General features: G+C 50.1%; 1 protein-coding gene across 5 annotated transcripts in view; it reads right to left on the reverse strand.

Annotated features, from left to right (window-relative positions):
- ECE1 (endothelin converting enzyme 1) overlaps window positions 1–18,182 on the reverse strand; it is a 131,780-nt gene that overhangs the window by 24,671 nt on the left and 88,927 nt on the right. For all 5 annotated transcript variants that reach the window (XM_030537452.1, XM_030537453.1, XM_030537454.1 and 2 more), the window contains 6 exons: window positions 16,811–17,002; window positions 10,326–10,468; window positions 6,561–6,675; window positions 4,263–4,373; window positions 3,012–3,110; window positions 2,123–2,200 (listed from right to left, as the gene is read on the reverse strand). In XM_030537452.1, coding sequence (XP_030393312.1) covers window positions 2,123–2,200; window positions 3,012–3,110; window positions 4,263–4,373; window positions 6,561–6,675; window positions 10,326–10,468; window positions 16,811–17,002 — 738 coding nt within the window. The remainder of the gene's footprint in view (window positions 1–2,122; window positions 2,201–3,011; window positions 3,111–4,262; window positions 4,374–6,560; window positions 6,676–10,325; window positions 10,469–16,810; window positions 17,003–18,182) is intronic.

Here is an 18,182-nt window from a genome sequence, read left to right on the forward strand (position 1 = left end):
GCCCTAATAAACAGTGTCCCTCAGGACTCAATCTCACCCCGTTCCTATTAATGCCAATGTTTGGTCATACATGAGGAAACACTGCAGACTCCAGGCTGTCCATAGGCAGATAACACCCAGCTCCACTCTCTTCCCAGCAAGCCCTGACCAAATAGTTCACTCATTGACTGTGGGGACAATCTAGACCAGTGGTTCTCAATCTATTTATATGCAGTCCACAAAGTGTTAGCTGGGCCGTAGGTTGAGAACCACTGTGCCCCCCACCCATAAACCCCTATGCTCAGTGTCCTCCAGAGACCCCTCCACAGAGTGGGCCAGGAGCAGAGAGCTGGGCAGGCGAAAGGGACCCAGACCCCGGAGTCTGCCAACAGGAAGGGGAGCTGGCAGCCTGCCAGGCGAGAGGGGAGCCAGGAGTCTGGACACTGAGCCCCACTGTGTGGCAAGGGAGCCAGGAGACTCAGCCTCACTGCAGGGGGCCAGGTGGCAGCCGGCTGCCCAGAATCTGAGCCCCACCAAGGCTGGGGGGGGACAGCTAGGACCCCACTGGGACCCGAGCCCCGCCATGCAGGGCCAGCGGTAGCCAGGACCCCTGACCCCTGAGCCTGCTGTGCAGCAGGGCAGCCCAGTTGGGAGCCCGGAGAGCGTCAGGGCAGCCTGGAGTCCACCACCTGGCAGGGCAGCCTGGACCTGGCTGCCAGGAGTCCGCCACTAGCCTGGAGCCCGCAGCCTTTAGCACACAGCTGAGCCAGGCCGCAGCTGTGTGCTACCTGGGTTGCGGTTTGAGAATTGCTGACCAAGACAGCTGTGTCATGGCTAGTTCGACCCCAACCCAAATAAGACTGAGATAGTGCTGATCACGTCCAGAACTGGCTAGAACCAGTGCTTTCCAGGCAGGGAGAGGTGCAGTTGCCTTGCAGTGTATATGTGGTGCCTTTCTAAGAATATTATACACTGGACAAAAGGTGGATGACACGAATTTTCACACAAGGCTGGGGAGCGAACCCACCCTGCACTCATCTGGCTGGGGCAGCTCCTGTCCCCTTGGGCTGGGCCCAGCTCTCCATTCCAGGTGCTGTGACATGGCTCATCGAGCTGCTTGGCACTGCAACCCTGGCACTCACTCAGATTTGGCTCAGCTTCCCTCCCATCATCATAGAGGTGTGGCTGAGCCAAACCTGAATGGTGCTGCACCCCCTCACACCAGATCGCAGTGCCAGGAGTGGGGAGCTGGGCCCAGTCCCATGAGAGAGAAACTGCTGGTAGGGTTGCCAACTTTCTATTGGCAGAAAACCAGGCTCTCAGTAGCTCAGAATCCTCTCCAGGATGCTCAGCTTATCGTAGTGGGCAAAATTACCCAGTATGCTACATGTTTCCCTATCAGCCATGGAGCCAACCAACACTTCTTGTGCTGCTCACCTCAGGCTGGGCTGCTGCAATGCACATTTACTGGGGTGGACACTTAACCCAGCATAAAGAACAGGAGTACTTGTGGCATCTTAGAGACTAACACATTTATTTGAGCATAAGCTTTCATGGGCTAAAACACACTTCATTGGATGCATGCAGTGGAAGATACAGTAGGAAAATATATATACACAGAGAACATGAAAAAATGGGTGTTGCCATACCAACTGAACTGAGGGTAATTAATTAAGGCTAGCTATTAGATGAGGTATTATCAGCAGAAGAAAAAAGACTTTTGTAGTGATAATCAGGATGGTGCATTTCCAACCATTGACAAGAAGGTGTGAGAAGCAGGGTGGGAGGGAAATCAGCATGGGAAAACAGTTTTACTTTGTGTAATGACCCATCCACTCCCAGTCTTTATTCAAGCCTAATTTATGGTGTCTAGTTTTCAAGTTCTCTGTGTATATTTATGTTTTCCTACTGTATCTTCCACTGCATGCATCCAATGAAGTGGGTTCTAGCCCACGAAAGCTTATGCTCAAATAAATGTGTTAGCCTCTAAGGTGCCACAAGTATTCCTGTTTTTTCGTGAGAGGGCTACTGTATCAGAATTTAACATGGGGCGGTAGTTTCCCCAGTGGATTCTTACAATGGGGGGCAAGAGCGGAGCAGTAGAGGGAACTCAGACATGAGGGTGTGTAGCCAGTCAACTCACATCATGAAACACCTTGTCAAGCTCCTTGGGATCCAGGATAAACTTGGGGTAGCCGATCAAGTCATAGATTGCATCTGCCTGGGTTGAAGTTGGAAAGAGAGAAGAGTAATTTGCAAGGGTCACATAAGGCTGTTCCTCTGATCTGTGCACATCCTGTGGGTTTGTGGAGGGTAGGTGGGGAAAGAGTCCAGCTTGGCCACAGGGCTCTAATTCCAAGGGCTGTCACACGTGGTAATCTCAAGTTCCTTACTTTCCATCCAGATTTGATGTCACTCCCCACAACTCACTTTTATTGCTGAAAATTATTTGCATCAGAAATGCAGGCTCCTGGAACCAGCCACGGAGAGGGGGTTTGCATGGATGGAAGAGATCCCACAGCATTTTTAATTTTCTTGCACGAATAATTGGTATCTCCCTCATTTTGAGTCTTTTCCATGTGTCACCTATTTGAGCCCAGCCTTGTTAGGCAGAGAGGTCTACACACATTTATGGGATCACAAATCTTGGGTTACTGGGATTTACAATGGGAAAGGGCAAGAAATAAAGCTTAAAGACTGTGCTCTCACATGAGAGAGCTGTCCCCTAGGGAAATATCCCAGCAGTGCACACCCATGGAATTCACATAATAATGGCCTAGTTTGTTAGTCTGTGATGAGTCTTAAGATGCCACGGTGCTTAGACAATCATGGCCCTGGACCCACGCAGGCTAGCAAAGAAACAGTCAAGGATGGGTAGTAACTACTGAAAAATTAATATAGGAGCTCCCCAGCTCTGAGGTGGGAAAAGGAAAATGCCAGGATCTGCTCAAGATGGAAATGCTAGGGCTGTACAGAGCTCCCCCAAGGCATGGAGTGAGGTGCAGACTGTGCCTTGCTTAAACACCACTAGCCTTCTCCTTGGCAGATTTCCTCGTCTCTTCATCCATCCACTGCAGAGTGGCCAGGCTTTCCTCAAAGGCAGTTTTAATTTCTGTAATCATTTCCTCGGCCTAGACAAAATAAGAGGTCTTGTGTCAGCTGGAAGCCAAAACATTTACCCTGCTCAACAGGATCAAAGACTAAGCAAAAGTCTCTTGAAATAGCTGTGGGGAGATAGAAACAACCCCCACCTCACCCGGCTGTAGACAGGATGTGAAGGGCCCAGATGGTCAGGGTGCTGTCCCCAACTCACTCCTGAAAAATATGACCTACTTTGCAGCTGGTAGACTGCAATGATGAATTAGTGGTTTGGTTTTTGTTTGGGACCCACATGTAGCGGCAGAGAAGCAAATGCTCCCCCCAGAGCAGAGCTGCTGCTGATGGGAGGATGCCACTGTGCACTGCAGGAGACAAGGTCATGTTGGCTCAACCGCCATTAGGTGTACGTGTGTATGCTGGGCTCTGCCAAAAGGAGGACAAACGTAGGTCACAGAGAGAAGGTGGGTTTTGATCATCTAGCCAGGAGGCTGTAAGGATGAGGAGAGTTAAGTAGGAGACATTCTGGAGGGAGCCTTAAGCCTGCAGCCTCTCCAGCTCTGGTGAGATCTGCTTCTAAAGCATGGCTTGTAACCCTGCAGCATGTAATGACAATCAGTCATGTCCATTTGGGACAATGTCCTCAGTCTGATGCACTGGATAGTTTGGGGATGAGATAGATGGTCCCTTTCCAAAGAGAAGAGCTGCGAGTTCTCCCAAGAAGTGGCCTGGAGCACTGGATAGTGCACAGAATTAGGAGCCAGAGGATCTAGATGCTGCTCCAGCTCTGTTACTAACTCACTGTGTCACCCTGGGCCAGTCATGTCCCTCTGTATCTCAGTTTCCCCATCTAGAAAATGGCCAGAGCTCCCTGTGAAGTGCTATAGAAATACAGGGATTTTCCTTCTCCCCCATTATACAGTAGGCTTGGTGGTGACAGGGGCTAGGCAGCAGTTAGTGATTCGGGGCACAATATCAACCCCTTCCCTCCACCCCCAGACACAGGTTTTCCAGAGCATTTATGGGGTCTATACTGTGCTATTGTTTGAATCTTTAAACACCATGTTGGGGGAGCTTCACTTTCACATGCAAGGTGACTCGAGAGACAGTAAATCAATCTGGCTCTAGATTCACTCCCCACTGGCCTGCGAGCCAGCCCAGTAATACAGTAGGAGGTGGGGACGTACTATTTTCTTGCTGTCCTCTGCAAAAGTGGCTTTAACAAACATGGCTCCCAGCGCAAAGCCCAGGCTGTTGTCGGTGTCGCTGATGCAGAACTTCCAGCGTGGCAGACAGGTCTGTGGGGGGAGAAGAGAAGATTAAAGCAGTCACTCCTGCACCCTGCCAGACACAGCTCTGTGCAGAGAGGCCTCTGACATAGGGCTGGGAGAGGGTGCTTTCACTGCACTAGCTAAGGAGGAGAAGGAACTGGGGGTGCTGCTTAGCCAAGCCAGGGAAGGAGGGGCACAGAAGCGGGGGTTCTGTGTGTGGGGACAGAATGACACTTGTGCGTGTGTGTGGGGAAGAAATACTGCTTAGCCAAGCCAGGCCCGCTGACAGCAATTCCAGGCCCCAGGGCAGAACAGCCAAGCGGCCCCTACACATGCAGAAGCCATGCCCACGCAGATGCGGTCCACCTGACTTTTGGGCAGTGCAGCATCTGTGTTGGCTAGTGCCCAGTGAGCTGCCTGCTGCGCTGCTGGGCATGCTCTTCTGGCACGGCCAGGGCTTCCACATGCCTGCCTGGTAGGACTGCCAACTGTCTAATCACGCAAACCCAAAGACATTGCCCCACCACCTGCCCCTTCCCTACCCTGAGACTACGACCCTGTCCTGCCCCTTCTCCGGGGCCCTGCCCCCTGCTCACTCCATCCCCCCACCCTCCATCGCTCGTTCTCCCCCACCCTCACTCAATTTCACTAGGCTGAGGCAGGGGGTTGGGGTGCAGGCTCTGGGAGAGGGTTTGGGTGCCAGAGGGGGTGCAGGGTCGGGTTCTGGGAGGGAGTTTGGGTGTGGGCTCTAGACTGGGGCAGGGTGTTGGGGTTCAGGAGGGGGTCAAAGGGTCAGCGCTTATCTTGGGTAGCTCCCAAAAATGACCGGCACACCTTTCTGGCAGTGGCTCCTAGGTGGGGGGCCCAGGATGTCACCGCGCACCACTGCCTGCAGGCCCCGCCCCTGCAGCTCCCATTGGCCACGGTTCCTAGCCAATGGGAGCTATGGAGTTGGCACTCGGGGCGGGGGCAGCGTGCAGAGACCCCCTTCCCCAGGGCCTGCAGGGACGCCAGGTGCTTCTGGGTGGGCAGAAAGCCTGCTTTAGGCTTGCTGTGCTGCCGGCGGCAATGGCCAGGGACTCCTGGGCCCTTTTAAATCGCCTAGGCCCTGGGGAATTGTCCCCTTTGGCCCCCACTGTCGGCGGGCCCGTAAGAAGCAGAGGGGATCTCGCCTCCCACTCTCCCTTACTTTAGTCACAAGGGTTTCAGAGAGACACTCCCATCACTCAAGCCTGCTAAGGCCTCTCTTTCACTCCACTGAGATGGTCATTTCTATGTCCTGCTGTTCCATTCCTCCCTCTCTCCCCATGGGACTGGGTGACTGCCTGCCCCCAGGGCCACATTAGGCCCAGAGGCTCCCCTTCTTGCCATCTCCTCCCCCTCAGAGGTGCAGACAAAACCAATCCCAGCAGCTAGTCCGAGTGCAGTGAGAGCCCATTTCCTGTGATTCAGAGGCTGCTCTTATCTCAGCATGATAAAAGCAGTCACCCAGGTGATCCTGGATGGAAGTGCAGCTCAGACAGGCTGGGCCAGACTCCCTCTTCCAGGTATCTGGTCCTAACCGCTTGCCTGGGAAGAAGTCAGGGCTCCAGGAAGGAACCATTTCACACCTGGTTGGAGGAGGGAGCAATCCTACTGCACTCTTACAATGGCATTTGGCAGTTCTGTGCGCAGCCTCCCCCCCTTCACAAAGAGCTGGGTGCAGTGGGTGGGGACACCGCTGGCCTTTGGAGAGATGGATCCATTGTGGAATGGTTGAGGTGGCCTCCGCTGGTCCTTAGTGAGACAAGGGTGGCCTAAAGCAGAGGCAAGGCAAGTGACTGTATGGGGCCAGGCACCCCACCCAAACTCTGCAGCTCCTGGGCCAGCAGCAGGGAACTGCCCTGTGCCAGGCCTTCTTGCAGTGGGGAGGAATTTCTCTCCTTCCCTCCAGGCTGACAGCTTGTGGCCCTGCCAAATCAGAAGGGCAACCTCACATAAATGGAAAGCCAATGTCTCCTCCTATGTATGGACGAAGCTGTGTGGGGCACCTCCATCACATGGGAAGTGGGAGCCCTTTGGAGCGACCCGCTAGGCTGAAAGAGAGCAGCCTGGAAGATTTTAAGCTAGGTGGCACAGTGATTTGGGGGTGGGGACTGGAGACTATCTTGGGTAGTGATGCGTGTTTTGTCACGTAGTTTCTCTCCCATCTCCCCCGTTCCCCCACAGACTCACCTTCTTGGTCCCATACATTACTTCCATTAATTTCTCCTCTGCTTCCTGGAAGCGCTGGTCCAGGAAGGAGCTGGTTTTCCTCACCAGGTTCCAGATCATGTAGCTGTTCAGGAGGCTGCAATGGAAGAGAGAATAAAAAGATTTTCTACAAAACATGGAAGTTCCCAACTGTTCTCTGCAGTCGTGTCCCCCTGACCTTTGTCATTCTGGTCCACAAGGGGGTCAGCCATTTGGTACCTGTGACAGAGTGCTAGGAATCAGCCACTGACTCACCAGCTTTCTGGTCACTGTTTAATCAGTCAGGCCCACTGGCAGGGCCTGATTAAGGAGAGGAGTTCCTCATTAACAGATCAGACTGGGGCAGGGAAGCTAATGAGCTAATTAGCCTATTAACAAGGAGACTGGATAAAAGAGCACAAGAAGGAAGTGCAATGGGAGGAGAAGCAGAAGAAACAGCAGCTAGCAGGGCCTGACCAAGGGGAGTTCTCTGGAAGGAGACACTAGTTCCTTGCCCTCCCTTTTGGAGAAGGGGTTAGAAAGTTGAGATATGGTGTGTAAAGGGGTGGAGACACTGCTGTGTATGGATGGAGAGATTAAAACACTGCAAATAAACCACACAGGATGTTTCCAAGGAAGAAGGTCTTCACATCTGTAGTCAGATATTTGGCTGCGTGTGTGTTTTCCCTCTGTGCCATTCCACCTCTGCATAGACAGCTGGCACAGCAGACCTCGATTGAACTGCCCAATGACCACAAGATCCGTTAAGGTACAAAGGTATTCAGTCAGGTTTATTGCTGATGAAGCACGGTCCTAGCTCCCTGGATTAATGTCTTTACAGTTACACTAGCACATGTATGCCCGTGACAATGGACGCAACTCAGTCAGTTGCGGGTCTTCCCACTGTCTCCTAGGCTGGCCAAAGACACTCCCTCTGAGACTCCATTTTATACACCAATACAAACAAGTTACGTATTGCCCCTCGGGCATGGTTAGTTTGATCAAAACATCTCTATCCATCACATTGTCATCCTGACCCTTATCTTTAGGAGGGGTCAGAGTGTTCTCATTATCTTTGCGGGGTGGAGGTGTTAGTATCATACTTGGGGTGTTCTAGTATCACCCTTCTGGAATGTGTTTGTGTGAGTGTCCTGTGCCTAGCACTTCTCAGGAATGTGTATGTTTTTGCAATATCATCTCTGTTCTTGCCAGATTCTGTGAACTTGCACGCAGACAGTGCCTGACATCTGCTTACAGTCTGACTTCTGCTAACTCTGCTTTATATCAACAAAACTTGCCCACTACTTTAGTTCAGGCTTCATATCAGACCTCTCATACAAGGGCATGTGTCTTAGGCTCTCTCTACTACAGCAAAAGCAAAGAGGGTGGGAGCACTGGGTGCCCTGGCACAGTATCTGGTGCCCTAAAAGAGGGATTCTGCTCTGACTTACAGGGTCCCAAAGCCAGTGGGCATGCAAAGGGTGTATGCTAGGTGTATACCCTACATTGCCATTCTCAGCACAGGCCATCAGGCAGAGCTGGGGACCTGAGCTCGGCAGTCTATACCTCTTGATATGCAAGTCTCTATTCCAGGAACTGGCTTTTCCTGTCCCCCTCCCCCAAACATGGACTCCTGATGCAAACAGCAGTCAGATGCATTGGCAGCACTGTGAACAGCTGCACTTGGGCTCCTGGATTCCAAGACAACCTCTGGCTGTCCAAGGCCTGGTCTACAGTACAAAGTTAGGTCGACTCAGCTGTGTGAAAAATCCACACCCATGAGCGAAATAGTTAAGCCGACCCAAACCCTAGTGTAGCCGGTGCTAGGTCAACGGAAGAGGTGAATTACTCACACCAATGGGAGAACCCCTGCTGTTGCTGTAGGTAGTGTCTGCACTGAAGTACTACAGTGGCAAAACCGTGTCACTGTAGTATTTCAAGTGTGGATAAACCCAGCATCCCTGAGGGAGTACTTGAGTATGGCAGGAGATTTAAGGCTGTGTCTACACTACCATTTTTGTCAGCAAAACTTATGTCACTCAGGGAGGTGAATACTCCACCCCCCCGAGCGACATAAATTATGCCGGCATAAGCATTAGTGTGCACAGCGTTATGTCAGTAGGAAATCTTCTCCCACCAACATAGCTACTGCCGCGCATTGGGGATGGATTAATTATGTTGATGGGAGACCTCTCTCCCACAGGCCCAGCGCAGCTACACGGGAGATCTTAAGAGAGGTGTAGCTATGCCACTATAAACTCTCTAGTGTAGACACAGCCTAAGGGTATAGGAGAGCTTCTCCTGATGAAATAGCTTCTGCAGCTTGCGGAGGTGGGTTTTTTGGTCAACGGGAGACAGCTTCCCCGTCGGCATATAGCCTCTTCACCAGATGTACTGCAGCTGTATTGGTACAGCTCTGCTGCTGTACATATAGACATACCCGAGTGGCACCTTGCTCCATAAGCCCCCTCTGATGTGGGAGAGATGTGATTGGTGGAGAGTGTAGGGAGCCAGGGAGCCTTCCCTTTGAAACTGAGAGTAAAGAGCCACTCTCTCCACCCCTCTGGAAGGGGAGAGGTGGAACAGGAAGTACAAAAGGGGGGGGCCCTTAGTCCAGTAAGAGCAGCACCAGGGAGGGAGGCAGATGCAGACACAGACACAGACCGCTGGCTGCTCCCTTCAGACCCTGCTGCTGGGCCAGGGGAGGCCTGGACCAGGAGAAACCTGACCTGGAGGAAGGACAGGGTTGGCCAGGGCTGCCTGCCGCCGAGTACCTGGAGGAACCTGAGGTGGAGGGGGAGCTGGAGCTGCCAGCAGCTGAATACCTGGACGTGCTGGAAGGCCCAGAGGGACTGGCTTAAGAGGCTGGGTAGGAAGGAGCCCAGGGACAGAACTGCACAATGTGGTGAGTCTATTTGGTCAGTGTGTTGCGAAAGGACCCCGCTGACCCAGTGGCAGGACCCTCGCTTCGCCGCTGTCAGGGCCCCGGGCTGGAACGCAATGGAGTTGGGTGGGCCTGCATTCCCCTATCCCGGCCAATCTGCCTCAGGTAGCAAACTCCCAAGGGGCGCACCGCGGTGCCCTCGCCGGCTCCCCCCTGCCCAAAGTGTGCGCCGCAGTGCCCTCGCTAGCTCCCCCCTGCCCGAGAGGCGCGCCGCGGTGCCCTCGCCGGCTCCCCCCTGCCCGAGGGGCGCGCCACGGTGCCCGCGCCGGCTCCCCCCTGCTCGAGGGGTGCTCCGCGGTGCCCTCGCCGGCTCCCCCCTGCTCGAGGGGTGCTCCGCGCTGCCCTCGCCGGCTCCCCCCTGCCCGAGGGGCGGGCCACGGAGCCCTCGGCGGCTCCCCCCTGCCCGAGGCACGCGCCGCGGTGTCCTCGCCAGCTCCCCCCTGCCCTGGGGCGCGCCGCGGTGCCCTCGCCGGCTCCCCCCTGCCCGAGCGATGGGCCACGGAGCCCTTGGCGGCTCCCCCCTGCCCGAGGGGCGCGCCGCGGTGCCCTCGCCGGCTCCCCCCTGCCCGAGGGGTGCGCCGCGGTGCCTCTCCCTCTGCTAATTCCCCAGTGACAGAGGCGTGACCCAGGACGGTCAGTGAGGCAGGAGCTCCCTGCCGCCCCCTAGTGGCTCAGTGGGCCAACCGACACAGATCAGAGAGAGGTTATTCCCATCTTTTGCAGAGCATAACAGTATCAAACCCTAAGTGTTTCTTGGTATGCGGACTGGATTCTGCAGGATGTTTCCTATACCTGCCTTGCCATTCAGAGGTAAGAGCTCTCACCATCTGTCCGTGGCTTGGATGAGGCTGGAGACTTGCTCCAAGTACTCTTTGGCATAGACAACCACTGGCTCGGATTCATTGAGTTCCACCGGGTAGAACACAGTGGAGAGGAAAGGCATCCAATTGATAGCTGGCGCCAGGTTCTGGAAGAGAGGCAGAGATAAAAAACTACATGCTGCCCACCCAATAAGACACAGCGCACAGGAGGCAGGGCTATGTTACCTGGACAGACCGTTAGCCCAATGGCTGGTCTGCAGGGCAGCTGTGATCTCTGGCTATATCATAGAATCACAGAATATCAGGGTTGGAAGGGACCTCATGAGGTGCTCTAGCCAACCCCCTGCTCAAAGCAGGACCAATTCCCAACTAAATCATCCCAGCCAGGGCTTTGTCAAGCCTAACCTTAAAAACCTCTAAGAAAACAGATTCCACCACCTCCCGAGGTAACCCATTCCATTGCTTGACCACCCTCCTAGTGAAATAGTGTTTCCTAATATCCAACCTAGACCTCCCCCACTGCAACTTGAGATCATTGCTCCTTGTTCTGTCATCAGATACCACTGAGAACTCTCTAGATCCATCCTCTTTGGAACCCCCTTTCAGGTAGTTGAAAGCAGCTATCAAATCCCCTCTCATTCTTCTCTTCTGCAGACTAAACAATCCCAGTTCCCTCAGCCTCTCCTCATAAGTCATGTGCTCCAGCCCCCTAATCATTTTTGTTGCCCTCCACTGGACTCTTTCCAATTTTTCCACATCCTTCTTGTCGTGTGGGGCCCAAAACTGGACACAGTACTCCAGATGAGACCTTACCACCGTCGAACAGAGAGGAATGATCACGTCCCTCGATCTGCTGGCAAGGCCCCTACTTATACAGCCCAAAATACTGTTAGCCTTCTTGGCAATAAGGGCACACTGCTGACTCATATTCAGCTTCTCGTCCACTGTAACCCCTAGGTCCTTTTCTGCAGAACTGCTTCCTAGCCATTCGGTCCCTAGTCTGTAGCAGTGCATAGGATTATTCCATCCTAAGTGCAGGATTCTGCACTTGTCCTTGTTGAACCTCATCAGGTTTCTTTTGGCCCAGTCCTCTAATTTGTCTAGGTGCCCTTATATGTGCCCTTTAAATACACCTTCACTCCAAAAGCATGAATTAAAGCACATGTTTTTCCTTCAGCTTCACTGATGTCTGTCTGAAGCCAAGTGAGTGAGGGAGGAAAGAGCTGCTGTGTCAGGGCAAAAGTGGAGAGATCTTATTTTGAGAACACGTCTTGCAGTTAGGGTCAGATGGATGTGGCTGCTCAAAGGTCTTTAGCTATGGTCATAGGACTCCTCTAAGAGGAACCTGAACTGGTAGGCAGTTTCAGTGAGGAATGGACCACAGCAGGCTGCAATTGCATGCAAGATAGATGTTTTATAACTAATTGCTGTTGCTCTAAGTTACTGATGACTTAAATTGGTCCTGTATGTCCAGGCTCAGCCAGCTGCCTGCCCTTTCTATGCAGAGATGCAAGCTATTATCCCTCAAGAGTGAGAAAAACAGTTAACCCTCAGTCTAATGGGTTAGTCAGAATTTGCAGTCAGGTTCCCTTGATAACTCCTGCTTCTAGAGGTTGAAGGGGACAGAATTATTTCTTGTCTTGACCAATCAAATGGAAGAAAAGATGTAATAAATCCAGGACGGTGTAAATGGAGTGCTCAAGGTGACAAGTGGAGTAAACTTATTCCACTCCAGGAATAACAATTGTAATGATGCCCCCAGCTGCACCGTTAGTAGGGACTGAACCTGGGATCTCTTCATCTAAGCAATCTAGCCTCTACAACCTGAGTTAAAGGAGTATCTTTTTTAGCGCAGCAGCAGACTCTGGTGGGGACAGAGTCACACTACATTAATGAGCGTTCCAGAGCTCCTACACTCCTCTATAGCACCTCTTGTCTGTTGATCTCAAAACGTTTTATAAAGGAAGGTCAGTATTATTATCTCCCTTGTACAGATGACAACGCTGAGGCACAGAGGTCATGCAACAGGTCATTGACCACACTGGGAACAGAACTCAGGTCTCCTGTGTTCTAGTTCTCTGGGCCTCACTGTTTCTCAGAGCAGCTTGTGGCTGCTGGAGGAATCCCAACACCCTCACTTCTATGTACCCAGCTGTTAGTAACAAAAGCTTGAAACCAAATCTCCTATGCCTGTATATTTCTACTCCCCAGCAGATGCTGGCAGAGACAAATAACATCTGCAAGTTGGGATATTGACACCGACCTCTGAGAATGCGAAGCACTAGATAGCAATCCCACCTAATGCCTAGCTCCCTTGGCGTGGGAGAGGTATGAAACCTGTAGTGTCACTGCCGAAGAGTGCCATGCCCAGCTTGGTACACTCACTGTGTTAATACACAGTGTCTCATCAGGCTTTCAGGCAAAGGATTTAGGGACCCGGCAGATACCAGCCACCAAGAAGTTAGTCTTGGGATGCCATGGAGATACTGATCCTCCAGCAGCACCCAGTTATCACAGGTGATCCTTGTCACAAGTATGTGCAAAACTGTGAAAACAGCTGCCTCTAAATTAAACCAGTGACAGATGGCTGGGTTAACAGCAGAAACAGCACAACTCAAGAGGCTATGTGTAAACAGTGTGCGATACTGGCAGCATGTCACCAAGTCACCTGTTGCAGATCAGAGGAAGAATATGCACACAGAGCAAGAGAGTCAAAGATGGAGCCATTTAGCAGGCCAGAATAACCAGACGGCAGCACATTCCAGCCATGGCTCCTACCCCACACCCAGCACACTCCAGTACTGGGGGCTGCATAGGGCCGTCTCCTAGCCCTACACCACAAGGGAGCCTGTCACTTTGAAGACTTCAAACACTGGGTGATCTGAGCGGAGTGCTGGTAAGAGGCTACAGGCATGGTCCTCTAGGCAGCAAGCTCAGATGCATTCCTAAGAACGTAACATAAGAACATAAGAACGGCCGTACCGGGTCAGACCAAAGGTCCATCTAGCCCAGTATCTGTCTACCGACAGTGGCCAATGCCAGGTGCCCCAGAGGGAGTGAAGCTAACAGGCAATGATCAAGTGATCTCTCTCCTGCCATCTATCTCCATCCTCTGATGAACAGAGGCTAGGGACACCATTCTATACCCTTCCTGGCTAATAGCCATTTATGGACTTAGCCACCATGAATTTATCCAGTTCCCTTTTAAACATTGTTATAGCCCCAGTCTTCACAACCTCCTCAGGTAAGGAGTTCCACAAGTTGACTGTGCGCTGTGTGAAGAAGAACTTCCTTTTATTTGTTTTAAACCTGCTACCTATTAATTTCATTTGGTGACCCCTAGTTCTTGTATTATGGGAATAAGTAAATAACTTTTCCTTATCCACTTTCTCCTCATCACTCATGATTTTATAGACCTCTATCATATCCCCCCTTAGTCTCCTCTTTTCCAAGCTGAAGAGGCCTAGCCTCTTTAATCTTTCCTCGTATGGGACCCTTTCCAAACCCCTAATCATTTTAGTTGCCCTTTTCTGAACCTTTTCTAGTGCTGGAATATCTTCTTTGAGGTGAGGAGACCACATCTGTACACTGTATTCAAGATGTGGGCATACCATGGATTTATATAAGGGCAATAATATATTCTCAGTCTTATTCTCTATCCCCTTTTTAATGATTCCTAACATTTTGTTTGCTTTTTTGACCGCCTCTGCGCACTGCGTGGACATCTTCAGAGAACTATCCACGATGACGCCAAGATCTTTTTCCTGAATCGTTGTAGCTAAATTAGCCCCCATCATATTCTATGTATAGTTGGGGTTATTATTTCCAAGGTGCATTACTTTACATTTATCCACATTAAATTTCATTTGCCATTTTGTTGCCCAATCACTTAGTTTTGTGAGATCTTTTTGAAGTTCTTCACAATCTGCTTTGGTCTTAACTATCTTGAGTAGTTTAGTATCATCTGCAAACTTTGCCACCTCACTGTTTACCCCTTTCTCCAGATCATTTATGAATAAATTGAATAGGATTGGTCCTAGGACTGACCCTTGGGGAACACCACTAGTTACCCCTCTCCATTCTGATAGTTTACCATTATTTCCTATTCTTTGTTCCCTGTCTTTTAGCCAGTTCTCAATCCATGAAAGGACCTTCTCTTTTATCCCATGACAGCTTAATTTACATAAGAGCCTTTGGTGAGGGACCTTGTGAAAGGCTTTCTGGAAATCTAAGTACACTATGTCCACTGGATCCCCCTTGTCCACATGTTTGTTGACCCCTTCAAAGAACTCTAATAGATTAGTAAGACACGATTTCCCTTTACAGAAACCATGTTGACTATTGCTCAATAGTTTATGTTTTTCTATGCGTCTGACAATTTTATTCTTCACTATTGTTTCGACTAATTTGCCTGGTACCGACGTTAGACTTACCGGTCTGTAATTGCTGGGATCACTTCTAGAGCCCTTTTTAAATATTGGCGTTACATTAGCTAACTTCCAGTCATTGGGTACCGAAGCCGATTTAAAGGACAGATTACAAACCTTAGTTAATAGTTCCACAACTTCATATTTGAGTTCTTTCAGAACTCTTGGGTGAATGCCATCTGGTCCCGGTGACTTGTTAATGTTGAGTTTATCAATTAATTCCAAAACCTCCTCTAGTGACACTTCAATCTGTGACAGTTCCTCAGATTTGTCACCTACAAAAGCCATTTCAGGTTTGAGAATCTCCCTAACATCCTCAGCTGTGAAGACTGAAGCAAAGAATCCATTTAGTTTCTCCACAATGACTTTATCGTCTTTAAGCGCACCTTTTGTATTTCGATCGTCAAGGGGCCTCACTGGTTGTTTAGCAGGCTTCCTGCTTCTGATGTACTTAAAAAACATTTTGTTATTACCTTTGGAGTTTTTGGCTAGCCGTTCTTCAAACTCCTCTTTGGCTTTTCTTATTACACTCTTGCACTTAAGCTGGCAGTGTTTGTTTTAGTCACTGTACCTTTTAACTTTTGTTTAACTAACTCCCTCATTTTTGTATAGTTCCCCCTTTTGAAATTAAATGCCAGTGTTGGGCTGTTGAGATGTTCTTCCCACCACAGGGATGTTGAACGTTTTTGTATTATGGTCACTATTTCCAAGCAGTCCTGCTATAGTTACCTCTTGCACCAGCTCCTGCGCTCCACTCAGGATTAAATCTAGAGTTGCCTCTCCCCTTGTGGGTTCCTATACCAGCTGCTCCATGAAGCAGTCATTTAAAGTATCGCGAAATTTCATCTCTGTATTTCATCCTGAAGTGAAATGTTCCCAGTCAATATGGGGATAATTGAAATCCCCACTATTATTGGGTTCTTAATTTTGATAGCCTCTCTAATTTCCCTTAGCATTTCAACATCACTATTACTGTCCTGGTCAGGTGGTCGATAATAGATCCCTAATGTTATATTTTTATTAGAGAATGACATTTCTATCCATAGCAATTCTATGGAACATGTGGATTCGCTTAAGATTTTTACTTCATTTGAATCTACATTTTCTTTCACATGTAGTGCCACTCCCTCCCCGCACGACCTGTTCTGTCCTTCTGATATATTTTGTATCCCGGAATGATTGTGTCCCATTGATTGCTCTCAGTCCACCAGGTTTCTGTGATGCCTATTATATCAATTCCTCAAAGACAGATTCCTACTAGGCGAAGTTTAGGCCTACAGGAGCAGGAGCCAGGCAACAGCAGGCTCTCCAGAGTTATGGGGGTTTGATATATTTAGCCAGGCCCTCAGCATGGAGAAGCTTTGAGAGAAAACGCTTGCTGTTCACCCAGTAAAGCAGAGATCAGTGAGTTAGATCTTGATGGGGTAGCAGGGGTTAGGAGCAGCAGTATGCTGGGCAATAGATCAGAGCACCCTGGCCCAGGATTTCAAACACAGGGGCCTACGGTTAGGTTCCCAAGTTAAAACTGAGCTTCCAGAACAAGTTGCTTGGTTCTCAGAAGGGCTCAGTGCTGTTTTGTGAATTGAGGCAGCTTTATTTTTTTACTTTCCCAGCCTTGGGCATGAACTGGGTAGTGAGAATGTTTGCTGAGAGCAGGGTCCCTGAAAAGTCTCAGATCCAGGGTTATGGGCTGACACCAGAGCTCTGCTAGGCATGGGAAGGCAAGGGAGTGGTGGGCCTAGCAGTCACATTTGCTTCTGGATATAGACAGGTTCACAGGAACATGATTGACAGGTTGGTTTCTGAACCATTACAGAACAGAAGTTGCTAGTGTGGTTCCCAGCTTGCACGGTGCATGTTCTATAGTGTTTCTCACCCCAGCACAGTAGGAACACTTTGGTATTGGCAAAGCTTATTCCATTGCCAGTGGCAGGCTACCAGCATCAAGGTCTTAATGTAGCCCCTTCCCCATTCTCCAGCTGAGCCTTTCCACCTCTACTACAGTAGCCAAGGGCCAGCCTTTGCCTCTCACCCAAGGCATGTGTGCCGCTATTGCTTTACCTTGAGCTCTCCGGCTGTCACTTTGTGGTAGATCACTTCCTCATCCCTGCGCTTCTCCTGAGGGATAGTGATGTTGGCTAGCGCTGTCTCAAAGTCCAAGATCTGCTGCATCTGCTGCCGGGTGGCCTCCTCATCTGCCCCTCCCAGGAGCATGCCCAGCTGCACCATGTAATTCAGGTATCCAGTAAGTACCTAGATGCCAGGGAGAAGAAGATAAAGGTGACTGCCCCTGCTGTTAGTTGCTGCTCCTGGCTGGGAATGAGAAATGAGGGAAATGAGTGGGGTTCCGCAGGGGTCTGTTTTGGGAACGGCTCTGTTCAATATCTTCATCAACGACTTAGATTTTGGCATAGAAAGTACGCTTATTAAGTTTGCAGATGATACCAAACTGGGAGGGATTGCAACTGCTTTGGAGGATATTCAAAATGTTCTGAACAAATTGGAGAAATGATCTGAGGTAAACAGGATGAAGTTTAATAAAGACAAATGCAAAGTGCTCCACTTAGGAAGGAACAATCAGTTTGACACATACAGAATGCGAAGAGACTGTCTAGGAAGGAGTACGGCAGAAAGGAATCTAGGAGTTATAGTGGACCACAAGCTAAATATGAGTCAACAGTGTGATGCTGTTGCAAAAAAGGCAAATGTGATTCTGGGATGCATTAACAGGTGTGTTGTGAGCAAAACACGAGAAGTCATTCTTCCGCTCTACTCTGCGCTGGTCAGGCCTCAGCTGCAGTATTGTGTCCAGTTCTGGACACCACATTTCAAGAAAGATGTGGAGAAATTGGAGAGAGTCCAGAGAAGAGCAACAAGAATGATTAAAGGTCTTGAGAACATGACCTATGAAGGAAAGCTGAAAGAACTGGGTTTGTTTAGTTTGGAAAAGAGAAGACTCAAAGGGGACATGATAGCAGTTTTCAGGTATCTAAAAAGGTGTCATAAGGAGATGGGAGAAAACTTGTTCACCTTAGCCTCTAAGGATAGAACAAGAAGCAATGGGCTTAAACTGCAGCAAGGAAAGTTTAGGTTGGACATTAGGAAAAAGTTCTTAACTGTCAGGGTGGTTAAACACTGGAATAAATTGCCTAGGGAGGTTGTGGAATTTCCATCTCCGGAGATATTTAAGAGTAGGCTGGATAAATGTCAGGGATGGTCTAGACAGTATTTGGTTCTGCCATGAAGGCAGGGGACTGGACTTGATGACCTCTCGAGGTCCCTTCCAGTCCTAGAGTCTATGAATCTATGAAAGGCCTGAATTCACTCCCTAGGCCTCAGTCTGAAACCAGTCACCTTTAGCAGCCCTGCAAGGACAGAGACAACAGGCCAGCTGGGTAATAAGAACATAAGAACGGCCATACTGGGTCAGACC

The sequence above is a fragment of the Gopherus evgoodei genome, chromosome 18, assembly GCF_007399415.2.
Source record: "Gopherus evgoodei ecotype Sinaloan lineage chromosome 18, rGopEvg1_v1.p, whole genome shotgun sequence".
NCBI lineage: Eukaryota > Metazoa > Chordata > Testudines > Testudinidae > Gopherus > Gopherus evgoodei.